Raw genomic sequence first — 22,252 nt, 5'->3', positions numbered from 1 at the left:
GTTCAAGCCCTGGTCTGGGAAGATCCCACGTGCCGCGGAGCAACTAGGCCCGTGAGCCACAACTACTGAGCCTGCGCGTCTGGAGCTTGTGCTCCGCAACAAGAGAGGCCGCAACAGTGAGAGGCCCGCGCACCGCGATGAAGAGTGGCCCCCGCTCACCGCAACTAGAGAAAGCTCTCGCACAGAAATGAAGACCCAACACAGCCAAATATAAATTACTTATTAATTAATTTTTTAAAAGATAAAAACTCAAAGTGGAAATGCTACCTGAATGAAGGACCAAAGCATGGAGTATATTAGAAATATGGAGATACTCAAAATGATTCACAACCATTGACAATGTCAGATAAAAATCTAAGGGTCTTATTGGGAAACAGCATCATCATTGATGTTTATCTTAAAACATACCTGGAAATGGGATAAGCCATTTTCACAATGGCAAATATCAAACTGTATGTTTGCTAGAACAATTTCTCTTATATTAGGTGCTAAAGAAAAACCAACTCATATAATTGGAGCCATCAAATTAAAGACATTGAGACATCAGCTCATCTATTCCCCCTCTAGGCAGAGCTATAACTGCCCCAGTGTAAACAGTATTTTCTAAATTCTCCAGATAAGATACTGTAGTCCCACATTCCCATATTAGATAATCTTCCCCTAGCAAAAAAAGTTTTTATTTCATCTATGAAAAAATTTAAATTTCATCTATGAAAAAAAATTTCATCTATGACTTCTGAAGGAGTTCAGAACATGCTACCCCAAAATGTGTCATGTGGGCATACTGAATATTTTGAGTTAAAAACAACAAATACAAGAAAAACACTCTGACCCTCCTTCTTCTAGAACAGGAGATGAAATTCCCATTTGAAAGACATCTCCTCCCGTTAGCAGAAGGAAAGTAACATTCTTATCATTAAGGACTAGAAGTTGAAACTGAGAGCATTCTAAACAAACAGACCTTGTTGAAATAATTATTACCTTCCTTTAGTTTCCCCACATAGTCCTATCACTTTTCAACAACTGTCTTTTTTTGTTCAACCTCATATGAAAGCAAATCAATCGTTTTCACCAGTGCTTTGGGTCTTCATTCCTTAGGAAGGTTCCCATGTCATGTAAAACTTGCGTTAAATCAATCTGTATGCTTTCCTCCTACTGACCTGTCTTAGGTCAGTTTAATTAGCAGGTCCAGCCCCAAAGAACCCTAAGAGAGTAAAGTAAAAGTCTGCCTCCGGTACACCCCTGTGTCCTCAAGTCCCATGTCCTGATCTGTGCCCAGCCAACAGCAAGTGGGGAACTGTGGTACTTTAATTTCTCTGGGACTCATTCTCTTCACTGTAAAATAAATGATATGGAATATAGGGCTACATGTTATGATTCTAAATCTTCACGAACTTAAAAAAAAAAGCACAGTGCCCTCACAGAATGCTAGCCACTCTCATACAATAATAAATATATGTGAACGGATGCCAGTTGTCAAATTTGTCCCGGTAAAATAATACCAGTTGCTCCTGGCTCTCCTCCCAGAACCTAATTTCCAACCTCTGACCAATCCAGTGGCTCCTGGTGAAACCTTCCCAAGCACTCTCATATCCTTCCTTAGGCTGGTACCCAGATAAGGAGACACAGTCTCCCATGACTCTTGTTTTCCTCTCCAGTGGGGCTTAAATGATACAGTCGTTTTGTTATGATTTACATTCTACTTTTCAAGTACAAAGTGAGATTTCAGCTGGCTAACAAGCCCTGTTTGAACAGTAACGCTGCTGCATACAAAGCGCGTTTCCCACCGTCATCTGAATCAGAGTTCTCAGAGGGCTTAATACGCAACTAATTCAACACTTGCAGGGTCACTAGCTTTGCACCCCAAATACTGTGACCTGGGAGGCAAGCGGCTGGCTCAGCAGGCTCCAGTCTTTCATTGATGCTATATATATATATATGTATCTCTACATATATAAAATATGTATTTTAGTCTGACTACATTGATACATCCTAGATTTCCAACTCAGAAACATCTGTTAATTAAATAACTTACAGATCACATTGAAGAACAGACTGCAGCCTTAAGAAATATCTAGAGACAGGAGCGGTCTGGCTCATGCAGCCAGGTTTGGAGGACTAAACCTTCAGGATCCCCTTACTGGGGAATTCTGCCTCTGCCCGAAGACCCTCTGTGGTTTCACAGGGCAACCTCAGCCTCCATAGAAAAGATGGGATCACTGGATGCTCTGCTTATGGAAAAAATGCCCAAGGGAAACACAGGATAAAAAGTTTAGAGTGGACACCTTTTCAAATGACTCTACCATGTGAAGACACAGCAAAAAGACGCCGCTGTGAACCAGGAAGCAGTGCCTTCATCTTGGACTTCCCAGCGTCAAGAACTGCGAGAAATAAATTTTCTGTCATTTATAAGCCACCCACCTGTATTATTTTTGTTACAGCAGCTGAACAGATTAAGACAGAAGGCAACTGTCATGTCATAATTAAGCTCTCTGAGAGTTTTAAGAAGACAGCATTGGTCAACAGGGTCTAGTGTTTCAGAAAAATTAAAGGGAATCTGTACTTTGAAAAGGCTATGGTGTTTGGCAACTCAACATTAATTGGGGCTCTTTGAGGAAATAGCGTCAGTATCATGGTTGGGCGGAAGACGTGTTGTAAAGAGCTAGTAAGTGAGTTGATGAGGGAGGAAGTACAGCAGTCCATGCAGAAACACAATTTAAAGAAGTCTAGTAGGGGAAGAAGACAAGAGGAAGGAAAGAAAAGAAAACAGAAGAAGGAAAGAGAAAACGAGGGGCATTCTGAAACCATCGGAAGCTACAGGGTGAACCCACTGTTCTAAAAGTCAGAACTTCAGAGGAGAAATGATCCCACTATATGCTGTTAATAATATCAAGTGTTGGCTTCCTTTGGTCCATCTTAAAAACCCAGACTATAATTATGACCTACCTCAGGGGCCAGAATTTTTGTCCTAATGAGTTTATGCATCTGGACAGTACTAACCATCATACACCATCATGATATCCAGTCTCTTCATCTATGTAAATCAGCCCCTGATCAGGGTAAAAAACGGTCCAAGGACACCCTCTCTCTCTCTCCAACCCCGCCTTAGCCGTAGGCATCACTCACTGAAACAAGCACCATTTTCTTTTTGTTTAGGGTTCCTCCCCTCTAGCGGGGACTTTCACAACCATACCCCAGATGGTCCTCGGTCTCTCTTCTGACATTGCCCTAATCCACCTTCATCCCCTGCAGCATCACAGGAATCATCCTTCACCTTCCCAACATTCCCTCCCTAGCCTCCTCTATGCAGAAGTCTTCAGCAGTTACTCTGCCGCCCAGCTGATGAAGTACAAACCCTTTATCCTCCTAGGTAAGCACCTCTGTGCTCTGAGCCATGCCCCCACTCCTTCTCACCTGCATCTTCTCAAACGCTCCCAGCCACGCTTCCAAACTCAGCCCCAACGTCATCTCTTTCTGTCCACACCTGTTCCAGTTGTTCCATCCACGGAGATGTTTTCCCTCCCCCCTGCTTCCCCACCCACGAAAAGCCTCCCCATCCTTCAAGGTCACTCCAACACCACCTTCCTCTGACTCGCCCAATGGCTCTAATTGGTCCCCCTTCCAAACCCCTCTGCCAAGCATCTGTGCCTCTCCTACAGTATGCTCAGGCCACTCTTACGCACACTTGTTGGGTGCTCTGGGAAACCTGCTTGTCTCAACTCTCAGTTCCTTGAGGCGTGGACTGGATTTTGTTCATTTTTGAAAGTGTGTATATAGCGATCAACAAGGTTCAAGAAATGAAATCTATTAATTCAGTGCAAAACTGTGCTAGTTTCTTTACAGAAGGTAGTTTAGTCATTGAAACTTTAGAGCCATTGATAGTATCTTTCCATATTTTAAATTTTGGAAAAGCTATAAACAGGAAAGGAAAATCTCAACCAGAATTATTTAAAACAATAGGGGTATGTCTTTGGTATGCCATTCAAACGTTTCCCTCTGCAGTCTCCATTTTAAAAGAGAGGATCATGTGTTCCATCTGAAAAGAACTGACCGCAAAACTGGAAATTCTGTGCCAATTCTTCTAGGGATTTAATGTACTCTATCAAACCTTTTTTTTTTTTAAGTTCTTAGTTTTTTAGTGATTGCCATCTTTGAAATGAATGCAAGTTTGCCACTCTCAAAACGTTTTGGTTAGGATACACGTGCTTATGTTTTCAAAATATGTGAAGATTCTCTTCACTGAAGGAAATAAAGCATTTTGATTTCTTTTTAAGAGGGAAGGGAATACACATTGTCTTCTTCAATCTTCCCTCCTGTGACATTGGTATAATTCAATTCAATAAAACAGAGGAGTACAGAAGCAGGGACTTTGCCAGGCACTAGAAATACATGAGGGTCTCAGCTCTCAGCCCTATCCTCAAGGTGCTTTAAATGTAGCGGGAAAGGGCTTCCCCGGTGGCGCAGTGGTTGAGAGTCCGCCTGCCGATGCAGGGGACACGGGTTCGTGCCCTGGTCCGGGAAGATCCTACATGCCGCGGAGCGGCTAGCCCGTGAGCCGTGGCCGCTGACCCTGCACATCCGGAGCCTGTGCTCTGCAACGGGAGAGGCCACAACAGTGAGAGGCCCGCGTACGGGGGTGGTGGGGGGGGGGGGGAAGAAAGACCAGGAAATGGGCAATTACTCCATATTGTGATAAGTGGTACAATGGAGGAAAATACTCCATGTTACTGGAGCACACAGAAGGGGCAGCTATATCATCTTCTTTTCCAAAGGAAAGTTTCCTAGATCAGTGTTTCTCAAAGGTAAATGTGCAAATGAATCACCTGAGGGTTCCGTTAGACTGACACTCTGATACAGTGGGTCCAGGGCAGGGCCCTGAGAGTCTGCACTTCCAACAAGCTCCCTGGAGATGCTGCTGGTCTGTGGACCACACTCGGAGTAGCAAGGGTGCAGACCAGACCTCAGCGGAGGCGAGACCAGGCAGAGGAAATGATGTGAACACAGCCAGAGGGGAGACCACGACACGAACATCTCAGAGAGGTAACTGAACGGGGAAAAAGCAAATTTAAGACTAGGAAAATACCAACCATCTTGGAAGTGTGATATGGCCTTCTTAAATAGATTTAAGAACTCTCCAACTCAGAGTAATTGGAAGAGGACAAATCTAAAATATTTAAAAGCCTGAGCTGTAAAATATTTTGAAATGGACTTGAGTTATTTCAAGTTCCTGTAGAATCTTGAACTCACAGCTACACAGGATCACTGCCCCATCTACTTAGGTGAAAAGGTAATTACCAACATTTATCACACTGGGGTCAAGAACTTAAAAATATGCATTTTCCTAGGAAGCTTTTAGAATACCTTCCTAAGAGTTTTTTACTGTCATACGCTCACCACACAATTTTTGAGAGTCGTAGAAAGGATGCATTTCAAATGGATCTGTATCCTGAGTAAGTCAAGTTCAGAATAGCAAGATTTTATATAATAAATGTAATAGATGATTGTCATTTTACAAAAAGATGCAATGAAAAAATGCTGAATGATATATTGATATTATGGGTTATTTTGTTAAAAATTATGGTTTCTGCTAGTAAGTGAATGCAGCTTGTTACTGCAAAAAAAAAAAAGATTAAATGTACACACTAATTGAACCCTTGAGAACAGAGAATACAGAAGTCTGAAATCTCTACTCTGAAAAGTGTCACTGCCATCTGTTCATCCAACTCAGCACCAATATTGTGAAAATATTCAGGCACATTTCCCGTGTAAGTAGTTTCTGCAGAACCAAATTACCGCCCAGAAGTTTGTACTACACTGCTTGACACGATGGTCTTTATAAAGAAAAAAAAAACTCTCACGCTAAATTATTTTTTTAAAGAGGAATATCTTTTTGGAAAAATTACATTGACTGAAGAATAATGCTAGACTGAATAATAACTTAATGGTTGTCCCCTCACCACCTACATGCGCTAAAGCATCCAAGTCTGTGTAGTGAAACTCTGTGTCACTTAATTAAATGATGATGTTTCGGAAAGTGAAACCACTTGCCATATTCCTCCAGGTAATTATACCAATAAACAACTTTTTATTTCAGCTTTATTGAGATGTAAGTGACCAGAAGCAACTTCTGCATGTGTAGTGTTCAGGAGTTACATTTAGCTTACTGACCTATTCCTACAATCTTCTATAAGGTTTTAAGGGAAAAAAAAAAAAAATGGGAAACACAAAGGGAAGGAAGGAAGGGAGGATGGCAGGAGGGAGGGAGGGAGGGACTCGCTCTGGGCAGAAGAACAAGTTAATCAAAGTTTCAACCATTCTTCTTACATCTTTGAAGAATACCTGAGTAAAAGCAGGTGTGGGAGTTTCTAGGGCTCACTGACAATGTGCTGTGTTCTGAATCCAACAGAAAAGGGGACCTTTACCGAGTTAAACAGAAAGATGCGCTCACAAACGGATTTGCCTCCCAAGTTTTAACGTTCTACAAGATATTGCTAACATTCAACCCAAGACTGGGCACTACCTGAATTTTTACTCTGCCACCCCTTTGGGTCACCTCCCAGGGGCTGCATCAAGCGGCTCTGGAATCGGGGTTGGATGTGTGGAAATGCAATTCACACCAACCACCTCAACTCGACCCGGGGAGGCACTGGTTTTAAAGAAGTAGCGACATTATCCCTTACTCTCCAGCGAAGAGACTCACTAGAAAGGATATCTAATGCTGAGTAAATACCTCTTTCTGTTAAGTTTACTTTTTATACCTAGAAAAAGTTACCTACTGATGTATAGAAACTTGCCATTGAGGAAAATTCTGTGGCTTTCTGAACTGGTGGGCTTATCCCGCCAACGGTACCTTTCCTCTATGGTCAGCTCTTCAGTGGCCTCCCCTTCCCTGTGGCACTTACCCTGGGCCACCCGCAGGATGACCCACATCCCTCAAAACCACTCTGATGCCCAGTCACGGTATGTGAGAAGCACCCCTCCCTTTGTTTCTAGAACATTCCGGAAAGGTACAGCGAGGGCAAAAGGTCAAACAGAGCAAAGCGGGAACAGGAGCGGGGCCTGGGTGCTCAGCACGCCTCCCTGGCCTGTGGCCAGACAGGGAGGGTGAAAAAGGCTTCCCAGATTACGTGCCCCCTGCCACAGCACCACTCTGCATAGTTCCCAAATTATTCCACCGTCTGGAGCTGGCTTCTTCCTACTGTACTTCTGAGTAGTGGTATCGTCATTCTATTGCCAAGAAGCTGGCACAAAGGACCAAGGCCCTCAAACACACCCGAAATGGGAAGGAAGTATTCCTAGTGGTTCATCTTTAACACGGGCTCTGAGCTCCTTTCTAGCAAATTCCAGAGAACCAGAGACAGCTGGAGGCAGAACACGAGAGCAATCACGGCAGCCTGCGGCATCAGTGCATCACCACCAAGGAGGGGAGGCAGAAAGAACAGCACATCTAACTGAAATCAGCAGGTGATTCTGGAACCAGATCCAATGTCCCACACTGGAATCTGGCCAAGCTACCGGGGCAGGGTCTTTAGTCCTTGCCAGACATACCACACGGGGCCCTTTTTTTTAAATATATAAATTTATTTATTTTATTTATTTTTATTTTTGGCTGCATTGTGTCTGTTGCTGTGCACAGGCTTTCTCTAGTTGTGGCAAGTGGGGGCTACTCTTGGTTGTGGTGTGCGGGCTTCTCATTGCAGTGGCTTCTCTTATTGCGGAGCACAGGCTCTAGGCGCGCGGGCTTCAGTAGTCGTGGCACGCAGGCTCAGCAGTTGTGGCTCGGGGGCTCTAGAGCGCAGCCTCAGTAGTTGTGGCGCACGGACTTAGCTGCTCCGCAGCATGTGGGATCCTCCCAGACCAGGGCTCGAACCCGTGTCCCCCGCATTGGCAGGCGGATTGTTAACCACTGCACCACCAAGGAAGCCCACCACGGGGCTCTTAAAGATGAGGAAGAGTCACTTGCTTGCACTCTACCAAGGGATGCTCTACAAGAGGGCCAGCATGGTTATGTGGAAAGAGCTCTGAACGAGGAGGCCAGAAACCATCACTCTGGCAGCACATCCGCGTAAGTCAGCTCTGTGACCTTGGGCCACTCACTTAACTTCTCTGGACCTGTTTCTCCATCTGGAGGTCAAGAGAACTGGATCAAGATCTCTAAGTTCTCTAAGATCTTCCAGTTCTAATGCCCGGTGACTCTCATGTCAGGGAAGCAGACAGTAAGAGAGACAAAGAGAGCAGCAGCGTTCAGAGTTTTTTTCAGCAAGAGAAACAGTCAAGCTAATGCATTCCTAACAACTCTGCAACCACGCCGGGCATTAGCACTGTGGCACCTTCTCCGCTGGATGAGGGCAGCCACCTCCCTGCAGCTGCTCCCACGGGGAGGCCATACTTGTGTGATGCGATTTCCAGGAAGGCACCTCCTCCCCATTCCCGCTGTCTAGCAAGATGTCCCCCATACACATAGTAATAAATAAACAGCAAACGTTTGGAGAGCTCACATAACATGCCAGGCACTGTTCTAAGTGCTCTGCATGCATCGGCTCTTTAATCCCTACAAGAAATATGTGAGGTAAGTACCAATAATATCCCCATTTTCCTGATTTTTTTTCCGGCCGCATGGCGCGGCTTGTGGGATCTTAGTTCTCCAACCAGGGATCGAACCCAGGTCCCCCCGCCCCTCCCCAGCAGTGAAAGCACCGAGTCCTAACCAATGAGCGGCCAGGAAGTTCCCCCCGTTTTCCTGATGATGGAGGCAAAGAGTTGAAATCATTTGCCCAAGGTCCCACAGCTTCTAAGTGGTACAGTCACATGAAAACTTGGGCAGGCAGGTTCTCAGGTCTTCACCAATATTTACACTGCCCCTCTGATGGCAGGATAAGATAGACAGAGATTATTTTCCTTCACTATTAATGAGCACCCCCATGCAGTGGGCTGTTGCCTACATCAAGAGTATGGGGCCCTGTCTTAAGCAGCGTGGAAACACCAGACGATCAAATCATGATGGAAAAGACAGACAGGCCCGGGTCTGACTTCCTGCTCTATCTACTTATGTGGTCTCCAGAAATTTCTTATTTAAGTTCCAGCTCCTCAACTGTAAAATGTGAATAATAATAGACACTTCAGAGGTTGACTGTGAGGATTACAGAAAACAAGGCTCCTAGAAGTCCCAGCTAGTTTCTAAATTATGACAAAGTGACAATATGTATATTTAAAGTCTCAAAGGGTAGCTATAAATGGCTCTAATTTTCAGGTTCTGGTTTTAGAGTTATCAGTCTATTAATTTAATTAATTGACATCTATTTCAATCAAACTACTTAGCATCTATTGACATCTATTATCTATTGAAATCTATTGCCATCTATTTCTTACTATTTGTTGGGAGTTGTGAGACTTTTTTTTTTTTTTTTTTTTTGACCACGTGGCTTGTTGGCTCTTAGCTCTCCGACCAGGGACCGAACCCGGGCCCTCGGCACTGAAAGCGTAGAGTCCTAACCACTGGACCGCCAGGGAATTTCCGGGAGTCATAAGACTTCTGATTCCTATAGGCTGTTTCTAGATTGAACGAAGTTCCCATAACAGTCTCCTAACAGAAGGACAGGCTGTGGACCCTAAAAGATGGGGAACAGCTCCATAAGTGAGACTCTGCTGTCTCCCTAGCTCCATCACTCACCAAAATTATACCCTCTGCACGTCAGTTTCTCCTTCCACAAAATGGATACAATTTCTACTCTTACCTCTTCCGCCAACACATTCTGAGCTCTTACAATAGCATGATGAGAGTGGTAATGCCTAACATTTACATAATCCCTAACACTGGAGCATTTCAATGTAACTTAAAAAGGCTTTTCATATGCCTTATGATCTTATTTAGGCACCCAGACAGCAGATTTTTGACAGCCTTGAGGGTATATTGACTAAATTAAGCAAAAAGAATTTTTTGCTCTTCAGTGGAAAGATATAAAAAAACTGAAATGTAATTTAAAATGTGCATATACATATGTGTATGTACATATGTGTCTACATATATGTGCATGTGTTCACATTTATGCACATATACACATATATAAACGTATGCATTTAGCACATCAGTTCTGTAGCCTTCAACAAGAACGAAAACAGCGCATCCATCACACCACTGTATTTGTTTACAAATATCCTTGCCTGTGGTTGGATTCCCCAATGATATCTACCTCATATCTGAATCATATAGTCAACCCTATTTTTAAAATATTTATAAAAGAAAAATGGTTAAAAAAATGAATATTAAATCCCATTTACCAAATTCCATATATATCACTATTTTAGAAATGATTTCTTTCACTGTATATTTCCTAAAAACTTCAGACCAATCACCTAAGACTCTGACCTCAATTTTTTTTTTTCTTTTCTTTTTTTTTTTTTGCCGTACGCAGGCCTCTCACTGTTGTGGCCTCTCCCGTTGCAGAGCATAGGCTCCGGATGCGCAGGCTCAGTGGCCATGGCTCACGGGCCCAGCTGCTCCGCGGCATGTGGGATCCTACCGGACCGGGGCACGAACCCGTGTCCCCTGCATCGGCAGGCGGACTCTCAACCACTGGGCCACCAGGGAAGCCCTGACCTCAGATTTTAAGCTGACTTTCAGGACAAAAGTCAGTGATATGGCTTTAAAATGGTAAGTTTTTAAACCACCCAAGGATAATAACCCTGGACTTCAAATATGTAAAATAAAATCTATTCACCAAATTTTATAGAGTTTAAACTAGATAATGAGTCATAAATAAAACTTCACTGAAATCATTTATCTACCCATATAAACAATGCCAAAACCATGTAGAAAATAGAACTGACACAACCTAAAGTTTAACAGAAAAGAAACAGTGAACCTTTGGGGTATATTTATTTCTTTTTCTGTATTTGCCATCCTGGTCTATCCTAGGACTCCTTGTACTTAATCTTTCATGCTGTGAAATACCCTCCAATATAAGGCTATTCTGATTTTTTTGAAATATCAGACAAGAAATATATATACATATACACACACATATATATACATATATATTCACATACACATAGATATATACAGATACAGATATCAACTCACACACATCTGTTGGAATCATTTAAATAAAATTTATATAAATCATTAGCTAAGTAAGTTTACTGAAGAAGGGAGAAAACATTTGCCAAGATATATTATTAGAGGAATTTAAACCACCAACTAATCCCCACAAGGGCTGAACTGCCCAAACACAGAACCAGATTAGCTGACAGAGAGCTAGCAAACAGAAGTAAGCGTGCAAATAACTCACACTAACACAATGTTTCTTCAACTACTCTAAATATCTAGAGTAATACGTACAGTATAAAAGGTGGTAGGAACAGCCAGACTGGATGAAGTCGGCCTTGTTGTTATAGGAGAATCATCTTTGCCTCTGCCTCATCTTCCAGGATGCTCCCTGCCCCCATTGACTGATGGACCCGTGTGCGCTGGGTCACGAAAGCCCACTAGAAGTCAGCAGAGATTTCTTCCTCGCCCTAATCTCTACTGAGTCAGCTCCTGAGTCCAGTGTTTCTAACTCCGTATTATCACCTGAATCCCCTCGACCCACTCCTCCCCTCCATGCTCCCCACCATGCCTTTAGCTCAGGGCTGGACTCAGGAAATCCACAGGAAGCGGACCTCACAGTCAGAGTCAGGAGGGATAGAGGCAAGCTTGGTGCCGTGGGGTCTCAGAGGGAAGGCCCCCCCCGCCCCCGGCAGGGACAATGGAGGGGGGGAATCCTGAAGGAGGGGGCACCTCAAACTGAGGCTTAGCCTACTGTAGCAGGAAGGAGAGGGAAGGAGAGGCAGAGGCCTGAATCATCTGTGCAGGAATCATCTGTTTGTTTTGGAAGAATGAAATTGAACTTGGGGGATGGGGAGGTGAACGCTACACAGCAAGATGGCAAAGTGGAGGGGAGGGGCTGTTTACAAAGGAGCTTGGATTCCATCAAGCAGGTGACTTCCCAGAATTCAGGTGGGGAGGGTCAAATCAGACATGCATTTAAAATCTCAGTGGCACAGCGTTACTGGAACAAGGCATGAAGAAAGGGAGTCTGTCTGATCATGAGAGCCGCACTTCACATAATACTTGGGAAGCAGAAACCGCAGGCAGGGAGTGGCCCCAGAGGTTCATGGTCACTGGAAAGATAAGCCAACATGCCTGGTCAAACTAGTTTGAATATCCCTGTTTTGTACTAAGGGATACCACCAATTCCCTTTTCCTCCCATTCACAGCATTCTGTAAGCAATGCCCAAGAAATTGATAAAAACTCATAAAAATACATTGATTCTGGATCTCAAGTCAAATTTTAAAAATGTTGCTGGATTATCTGCTATGGACAAAGCACCATGGGAAAGCCACTTGGAAGCATCACATGTATCCCGTTTTGGCTGTAAAGTCACGTTGGCATGAGACCTGTTTTATTTCTTGTACACATGCCCACTGTTAGGATGAAGTAAACAATGACCAGCAAATAGCGGTCTGAACAAAGCGGAGTTTACAGTCAGATCCACGGGGCTCAAAGAAATGGAGAGGCCGAGGTACAGTGCGAAAGAGGAGAAAGTCCACCAAATTCAGCAAGATTCCAAGGTCAAATCTCTGGTAGGGCCAGAGGGATGAGCGTCAGCTCGTGCGTGTGTCTGATGCTTTCACTGAGCCTGGCGTGAACAGGTCCAGGATGGGCTGTGTCAACGTTCCAACAGGACTAGGGTCCTTTGGCAGATACACCCACCCGTGCATGCTCCAAGCCTGACAAGACTGTGACTTTAATCACACACACAGCACAATAACCACCACCAAATAACTTAACCGCATCCCTCAACCTGTTTTGCTCGAACTGTTTTCCCAAATTAAGGGAACTTTCAGCAAGGGTTTTCCAGGGTAGCGAAGGGTTCTAGGATCCTAACAGATAGACCTGCCTCCCTATTTGTTATCACATGGCCTCCAGCCATTCCTCTTCTTACTTCCTGCCTGTGCCCTTAATCCCGACACTACCTTTCCAGAGGAGAGGTCTCTCCATGTTGGAACATCATCTTCTAGGCAGATCAGATCCTTCAAAAGCTGTATTGGTGCCTGAGACACTCGAGTATCAGCTTTCCCAGCTCGGCCATTTTCAGTCATTGGAAAAGTGGTTCTGTTCGCCCTGAATCGATGAATTTCTATTGATGCGTCTGTTCCTCTAACACACACAATAAACTGTCACTTGGCAGTGATTTAAAGAAGCAAACGGGCCAGGCTGCCATCAGAACAAAGCTGCAGGAGCAGAAGCAAGCCAGATTTAAATGCGTTCATTGACAGAAAAGCCTTTCTCTGAAGGCTAATACTTAATTCAAAACCAGCTGTCCTCTCCTTTGGGGGCTCAAGCTGCCTGCCTTCCCTCTAGTTAATCTGTACGAGAGAAACGTGTCTGGTCCAAGATAACCAGGGAATCAAGCTACTGAAAGAAGTGCCCAGGCCTCCGGAGCCCGGCTGTCCCCTGGTTGAGGTGCTGACTCACGCTCCCCCCAGAAGACCCAGCCCCACCACCCTGCCCGAGATCCATCCTGACCTTGAACTTAGCGGATCCTGGGCTTTGGCGTCTGCTGCCTTCAGCAGCCCTGACCCCCTTCGGATAGTGGCCTTGTCACTGAGTCCTGCTGACTTGACCAACCCCTACGCCAGCCTCTCCAGGCCAGGAATGGCCATCACTGCCCCTACTTCCCCTGCCACCCTCAAAGAGCCAGGTTCTCGCTCTTGAACCCAGCCAGTGGCTGGTGCCCACTCCCCACTGATGGGGGGATGGGGTCAGGTCAATTCCCCTCTCTTAGTATAAAACCCAGCTCTTCAAAAGGGACCACATTTGAGTTTGCTCCTGTAAATGAACCCTCTCACCTAAAGGAAACGTCGTCTGGTGTGTGTGTGTGTGTGTGTGTGTGTGTGTGTGTGTATGCGCGTGTGTGCACAAACACGTGTGTACACATCTTTCCCTACTCCTGGACACGTGAAGAGCATCTTTACCCCGCTGAGAGGTGAGACCATGAGGCCAGGGCCCTAGAGCAGCTGTTCTCAACACTGACTTGAATGCATGTAAGAATCCAGGGATGGAGAGGGGCTGCTTTTCAAAATTTCCCAACGGCCACCATAACCTCCAATTCTAACTCAATTGGTCTAGGATGGAGACTGGGTGTCAGGATGGTCGGAAAAGCTTCCCAGGTGATTTTAATGTGCCACCAGGGTTGAAAACCACTGATTTAGAGAGAAGAAGGTAGAGACCGTCAGCTGAGACTCCTCAGTGTATTCAAGATGGAGAACATGTAATTTAAAAGCAATCGCTACCCAGGCTCCTCCCCCAGAGAAGATCATCTCTGTAGCCGACAAAGGAACCATTACAACAGCATGTGGAATCCTGGTGCCATGTTTCATAAGCACAGTAACTCTTTAACCAGTCTGAGCCTCAGTTACCCCAACTGTTAGGAAAAGGGCTACTCTAAATACATCTGTCCTGTTTCTTCCATCTCCCATATTCCAGCTTTATGCATCCCTTTCATCCCCCCATTTCAATACAGACTGTCTATCTATTTGCCTTTCTACTTGTCCAAAAATATTTTATGTGTTGCCTTGGAACTAGATTTGGGTAGTGCCTGCCCTCTAAGTAAATAATACTACAGAAACGATAAACTCTATAATCCAGTGCAGGGTATGTAACACTGATGATGTGATATTCCATAATGCAGAGAACACTCCCTGCATGGGACCTGAGCTAACCATTCCACCAGGGAAAGCTGGTGCTGAGCCACACAGACCCTGCCCCTGGCCAGTCAGACAGCGTCTCTCTCACTGTCTACTATGAAGCCAGCCTCTTTTTATTCCCTCTGAGCTTGGTTTAATATCCACTTTCAAGGAGGAGATTCATTTTGGAACTATTTTCAGAGCAAGAATAAAGACATCCTTAAGGATATATTAGCTACATTACTTAAATCCAATGAAATACATAAATCTCTCACCCTGCAATAAACGCAACAGGTAGGAGGGCAAGCAGTCTCCCAGATGGGCCTCCCTGGATGAAAAACAGCCTGGAAATATACAAACGACCAGGGTATATGACAGAATTTGGAATAATGCAGGCCTCTCTGGGACCCTATCTACAATGATTTAGCTATGGAAAGTACCAAAGGATTTTTTAATACGTGTTTTCAGAAAACTTTAACATCCAGCAAGCCCAGATCACAGCTGAGATGCTGAGCTCCGGACCTCCATGGTCAACTGGTCAACTCCACCCAGCCATTCCCAAGACCAGCATGTCTGAATCAGAACTCATCACCTGCCCTCCGGCTCCTGGATTTCTGATCTCAGCTAATGGGGTCATTACCCACCCAGGTATCCAATCAGAAACCTGATAGTTATCCTAGAATCCACTCTCCCCTCAATCCTCCCCCCATTCTTCCTGAATTCCTTAAGTCCTGGAGATGCCATTTTGCCCCTTGCATCCCAACACACACCTCCTGTTTCAATGCATTGCTTCCCCGACGCCTCCAATGGCTGCCTAACTGCTCCCCCTAGAGAGTGAGTCTTGCCCACCCCCCAATCTATCCTTCCAAGTTCAGCAACAATAATCTCTATGAAACAATCCTTCAAGGCTCCCCTCTGTCTAGCGGATAAACTGGGGTATATAGCCCCCCACGATCCAGCCTCCCCAACCTCGGGTCTCCCACACCTCGCCTTGAACCCTCCACCTGGTCCAGTGAGCTATGTGGAGTTCCCAGCACACCAGCCTGCCTCCCCATCTCCTTTCCTCTGTTTGCACTGCTCCTTCCTGGTTGGAATATCCCTCTGCCTTCCTGCCTTCAGCAAAATATATTCATTGTCCGGACCCACCTCCTCCAAGAAGCCTACCCTCACACCCCACCCCAAAGGGAAAACTGGGCAGCCCTACTCTTGAGCCCCTGGTCAGACCTCTCACACAGTATCTGTGACGTTACTGCACTTATTTAGCTCCTGGAGGGCAAGGATTGTATCTTGTCTTTTCAACCTCGGTTCCAACTGATGCCTAGGAATTTACTAAACATCAGTGAAATGAATGAATGCTTCAATGGTGGCTTTTAACAGCAGTTTCAAAACTATATTCTTTACAACTCACATACTTTGCTTCCGGCTGCTTATAACTTGGAACGGCTTCTTACTCCACTTATAAATCCTTTGCAGGGGACCGAAACAATAAATCAGTACAGGAGATACAGCGCCTTTTATCCCCTGAAAAATCATTTCTTTGTTTTCCATTCCTGAAAAAAGGGTCACACTTCAAGGCACCCCAACAGCAGAGAGTGAGAACTACCAAAATAAGTGATTCCCAATCCCTGGTCCTCCCTTGCTTTTATTTTTTCTTAATTTTTATTTTTTATTGAAGTATAGTTGATATATTTATTTTTTAATTGTTTTCAATTGGCCACACCGCACAGCATGCGAGATCTTAGTTCCCCCACCAGGGACTGAATCCACGTCTCATGCATTGGGAGCGTGGAGTCTTAACCACTGGACCGCCAGGGAAGTCCCCTCCCTCACTTTTAAATGCCCTCTTGCTGGAAGTGTGTATTATTTGAATGAAGCACAGGGTGGAGACACTACTTAAAGCAGAGGGAACAAGGCATGAATGAAGACTGGCTTATGAAGTCTACACTGCTGCCCTTGCCCATGTAGATGCAAGATAACACTGAGAATAAAACTGACTTCCCCGGCTTTGTGGCTTCTAAGCCCATAAGGGAGATACATGAAAATAAAGGCACCATCCTTGACTCAGCATCCAGCAGCCCCTGTGTCCCAAGGTAGGCCCTCTGGGGAAGCTCTGAGCCCACCCAGAATTCCATCTCAAATGCCAACTATCTGCAATGTGGCTACAACTTCATATACAGCCAATATCCTCTTCTCTGAGTGCCGATTTCATATTGCAAAATGAACAATTTAAATAAATGTTTCATTAACATACTGTTTTCCGGCCTGATGCTAATGTACTTAGAGTAATTTGTTTTCCCAAATTCTCCGCCACAGAATCATTTCATGCAGTCCTCACAGGACAACCTGAAACTCTTCAGGTCCCTAAGAGACAACCTAGAAACCAACCAAACAAATAACAGAAAACCCTTGGACTTAAAAGCCATCGAGACCCACTTGTTCTAGAACACACATCACACATGCTGCAGAACAGGAAGATCCGGACCACCTCAGTGGCGCTGGGTTTGTATTGACGGCAACAAAGCACTGTTCCGAGGGCACTGTTGTTCCCCAAGACACAGAAGTGGGAGACGTGGCTTACTCAGGAAGAATGCAGAGTGTGACATCTTGTTCTGAGACCCTGTAAGTCTTGTTCCCATTTTTCTTTGCTTATCTGATTCTTACTTTGTGCTGATTCCAAACCCCTCAAATTTCAAGGATACTTCTAACATCTTTTACTAATAGGAGAGCTTAAAAACTTCACAGCACAATGCTCAGATACACCCCAATCACGCAAAAGCAGGTCCCATATAAAGGTTTGTTCCCCCAAACCTTGTGAGACACGGGGGAATGGCTCGATCATGAGGACATGGGAAGCAGCCTGGACACCACGCTAACGGGAGGCCATCTTTTGGGTGGATCCAGCCACATCAGAATGGTTCTCTGTGGCACCACTGGGCTGGAGGCATGATTTTGATTTGATTCTGCAAAACTGTGATTTATAAGAAATATATATTTGGTCACTGAGATGACCAAAAAATATTTCTCATATATATATTTGGTCTTGTCCACAGTTCCTGACTCACGGCTCCCAAAAAGCTTTGGAGCTTCCTAAGTGTTGAGAGAGACAGAAGTTTCTTTGTTATGTGAATGAGGTGACTTTTAGAAGCACCTAAGGATGGGGGCTGGTTGCCAGGAGAACCAACCACGTGACTAGAGGGTTGAGACTTTCAGTTCCATCCCCCTGCTTTCTGGGGAGGGGAGAGGGGCTGGAGGTTGAACCAATCACCAATGACCAATGATCTTTATCAATCACAACTATATAATGAAGTCTCCATAAAAAGCCCAAAGGACAAGTTTTTGTCCCTTTTTGCAGAGCTTCCACATTGGAGAACCAGAACGCTTCTGCATGCCACCATGCTGCCCCGCACTCCAAGAGGACAGAAGCTCCCTTGTTCGGGACCCTGCCCTGCGTATCTCTTCCATCTAGCTGTTGGTTTGCATCCTTTAATATCCTTTCAGAATAATTTGGTAATCTAGTGAGTAAACGGGTTTTCCTGAGTTCTGTGAGCCATTCTAGCAAATTGATCGAACTCCAGGAGAGGGCCCTGGGAACCTCTGACTTATAACCAGTTGGTCAGAAGTACAGGTAACAACCCAAGCTTGAGACTGGAGCCTGAAGTGGGGAGCGGTCTCATGGGACTGAGCCCTTCAGCTGTGGGATCTGATTCTGTCTCCGGGTAGACAGTGTCAGGACTGAGTTGAACTCTCGGACACCCTGCTGGCAACGAAGAATTGTTTGTTGATGTGGGAAAACCCTGAGCCACACACCTTGGAATTGGGTCCAGGAACCCCATCCAGGTTCTATTACACGGGGAGCAAAATCAAACTCAGTGAAGAGGTAAAGCAGGTAACCAGTGAGCTCTGGCACTTTCTGGGTGCCAGGTGTGTGGCAGAGAGCAGGAGACCCACCAAAGACTGGAAATCACACTGGTGGGGCGGGGGAGGGGGGTTACCTCCCTGGCTGTGCCACATCTGAGCTGCAAGGCTATGGACAAGTGACTTCCATTTCTGAGCTTCGCCTCCTTCTTATAAAATAAAGCAACAACAACAAGAAAACAATAATAGTAACTGGGGGCAGTGGCAGTGGCAGTGGCAGCTACCCTTTCATTGAGCACTTACTATGCAGCAGGTGCTGAACAAACACTTGCTAAGCGCCATCTCACTTAATCCTGAGGACACCTGGGAGGATACTGTTAACTCCAGTTTATGGAGGAGGCTCAGAGCTCAGGAACCAGCCCAAGGTCACCCAGCTGCAGGGAGCGGCGGGGTCTCGGTTCAAAACCGAGTCCATCTGACTGCCATGTTCTTTGGAAGGAATAACAACCTAAATGACTGGCACAGACATTAGGAAATGCTATATAATGTGGAAAGTGCTCTGGACGCCCTGCACAAAAGGCAGTCAGGGTTAACAAGCCCACCCCTCACTGCGGGCCAGCATCCTGGTCACCTTCTCCGACCACTGGGCAGCCAGCTCCCGGCAGCCTCCTCCCTCCTGTGGGCCAGAGGCCTGATCATCCCGGAGCATCATCCACTGGGCGGTGGGGGAAAGAGGCCGTCCCTCCTGGCACTTACTTTCTCAGGACCGCAATCTCATTCTCTATGCTGCTTTCTTTGCCCTTCAGTGCCTTCTTGGGGATACATTTCACCGCAAAGAGTTTTCCAGTTGCCTTCTCTTCAGCTAAGACCACTTCGGAAAATGCCCCGCTGTGAACAAAGAGGGAGAAAAAGAAGCGGCTTAGATTCAGGAGATCTGGGCATTCCCGACAGCTCCTCTGATCCCACTACCAAAATCTGAGTAATAACAAGAAGAACAATTCCCGGCATCACTGTGACTTTTTAACCAGCTACACACTCCCAACCAAACTTCTTTGTGCAGAGGGTAGACAAAGGCAAGTGTGACCTCTTGCAAAGGGACACAGGAATGCCCACGTGGGTGTGGGCACCTGCCATCCTGCACAACAACCAAGCAGCAGTCACTTGGGAGCAACAGAAAAGCTCCAGAAAGGTTCCTGCGGGAAAGATCAGGTCCATCTGAAGCTGTCAGCACTCACACCCCCAAGCAGACGAGAGGATAACACTGAAATGTCTAGATTCCTCCCAGGCCCTTTCATTCCCAAGAAAATTTCAGAGCACTTGGCAAAGCCGTAATTAATTCTCACAGATAGGTAAGGGTGTAATTAACATGTGCGACGCACGGTACCCACACAGGTTAATTAATTTTTAGGGCCATGCAGGGCTGCAGTGAGCAGGTTGTTTCATTTTTCAACCAAACAAATAAAAAGAAACATGATGCCCTGAGTGGGGAGAACTTCCTGCCTGAAAACAGAAATCTAACTCTGTGAGGCCACATCACCAAACTGAAAATGTAACCAGAACATTCGGGGCCAGAGATTACATTTCTTCAGAGAGGTGGTCCGCGAGCCCCAGACGCTGCATTGTCCCCGCACCTGACACCTTGTCTATTTCCAGCAGACAATGCCTGGATGCTGCTCTTGTACTGGGGTACAACTTCCCTAACTACTCGAACAAAAACAGACACCTCCATTGCCCGCTGCAGACCTCTGTAACCTGGGCTTTGTGCACGCAGGCCACGGAAAACCACCGAGTCATTCTCTATCCCTACACTTTCAGGAGTGACTCATTTCCTCTGAGACACACCAAACATGGCTTCTAAACAGTTATGACTAGAGACAAACTCTCCTACATCAAAAGAAACCACTAGAAGGACGAATGTCATCCCAATATGGGTCCCTCGGGGCTTCTGTTCTTCAGCCAACATCAAAGAGATGCCTAAGCAGTGGAGGAATGGATAAAGAAGATGTGGTACTTCTATACAATGGAATATTACTCAGCCATAAAAAATACTGTCAATTGCAGAAATATGGGAAGACCTAGCGACTACCATACTGAGTGAAGTAAGTCAGACAGAAAAAGACAAATATCATATGATATCACTTATATGTGGAATCCTAAAAAAACAGTACAAATGAACGTATTTACAAAACAGAGAGACACAGATGTAGAAAACAAACTTATGCTTACCAAGGGGGAAAAGGGGGGGTGGGATAAATTGGGAGCTTGGGATTGACATACACACAGTACTCTATATAAAACAGACAATAAGAACTATGGTTGGGGGCTTCCCTGGTGGCACAGTGGTTGAGAGTCTGCCTGCTAATGCAGGGGACACAGGTTCGAGCCCTGGTCTGGGAAGATCCCACATGCCGCGGAGCGGCTAGGCCCGTGAGCCACAACTACTGAGCCTGCGTGTCTGGACCCTGTGCTCCGCAACAAGAGAGGCCGCGACAGTGAGAGGCCCGCACACCGCGATGAAGAGCAGCCCCCCCCTTGCCACAACTAGAGAAAGCCCTCGCACAGACACGGAGACCCAACACAGCCAAAAATAAGTAAATAAATTAAAAAAAAAAAAAAAAGAACTACGGTTGGCACAGGGAACTCTACTCAATACTCTGTAATGACCTATATGGGAACAGAATCTAAAAAAGAGTGGGGAGATTGGTTTAAGATGGCAGAGTAGAAGGACATGCTCTCACTCCCTGTTGCAAGAACACCCGAACTAACTGGTGAACAATCATTGACAGGAGGACACTGGAACTCACCAAAAAAAGATACCCCACATCCAAAGACAAAGGAGAAGCCACTATGAGATGGTGGGAGGGGCACAATCACAATAAAATCAAATCCCATAACTGCTGGGTGGGTGACTCAAAGACTGGAGCACACTTGTACCACAGAAGTCCACCCACTGGAGTAAAGGTTCTGAGCCCCATGTCAGGCTTCCCAATTTGGGGGTCCGGCAACAGGAGGAGGAATTCCCAGAGAATCAGACTTCGAAAGTTAGCAGGATTTGATTGCAGGACTTCGACAGGACTGGGGGAAACAGAGACTCCACTCTTGGAGGGCACGCACAAAGTAGTGTGTGCGCATCAGGACCCACGGGAAAGGAGCACTGACCCCATAGGAGACTGAACCAGACCTACCTGCTAGTGTTGGAGGGTCTCTGACAGAGGTGGGGGGTGGCTGTGGCTCACCATGAGGACAAGGACACTCACAGCAGAAGTTCTGGGAAGTACTCCTTGGTGTGAGCCCTCCCAGAGTCCGCTATTAGCCCCATCAAAGAGCCCAGGGAGGCTCCAGTGTTGGGTCGCCTCAGGCCAAACAACCAACAGGGAGGGAACCAAGCCTCACCCATCAGCAGACAAGTGGATTAAAGTTTTACTGAGCTCTGCCCACCAGAGCAACACCCAGCTCTACCCACCACCAGTCCCTCCCATGAGGAAACTTGCAAAAGCCTCTTAGATAGCCTCTCATCCACCAGAGGGCAGACAGCAGAAACAAGAAATACAATCCTGCAGCCTGTGGAACAAAAACCACATTCATAGAGAGACAAGACAAGATGAAAAGGCAGAGGGCTATGTACCAGATGAAGTAACAAGATAAAACCCCAGAAAAACAACTAAATGA

General features: G+C 45.7%; 1 protein-coding gene across 1 annotated transcript in view; it reads right to left on the bottom strand.

Annotated features, from left to right (window-relative positions):
- Positions 1-22,252, bottom strand: part of CAMK1D (calcium/calmodulin dependent protein kinase ID) — a 417,163-nt gene that overhangs the window by 231,583 nt on the left and 163,328 nt on the right. The window contains exon 2 of the mRNA XM_065870982.1: positions 19,340-19,471. Coding sequence (XP_065727054.1) covers positions 19,340-19,471 — 132 coding nt within the window. The remainder of the gene's footprint in view (positions 1-19,339; positions 19,472-22,252) is intronic.

The sequence above is a fragment of the Phocoena phocoena genome, chromosome 2 (assembly GCF_963924675.1).
Source record: "Phocoena phocoena chromosome 2, mPhoPho1.1, whole genome shotgun sequence".
Lineage (NCBI taxonomy): Eukaryota > Metazoa > Chordata > Mammalia > Artiodactyla > Phocoenidae > Phocoena > Phocoena phocoena.
The sequence above is the reverse complement of the archived record's forward strand: the minus strand, read 5'-3'. Positions and strand labels throughout refer to the sequence as shown.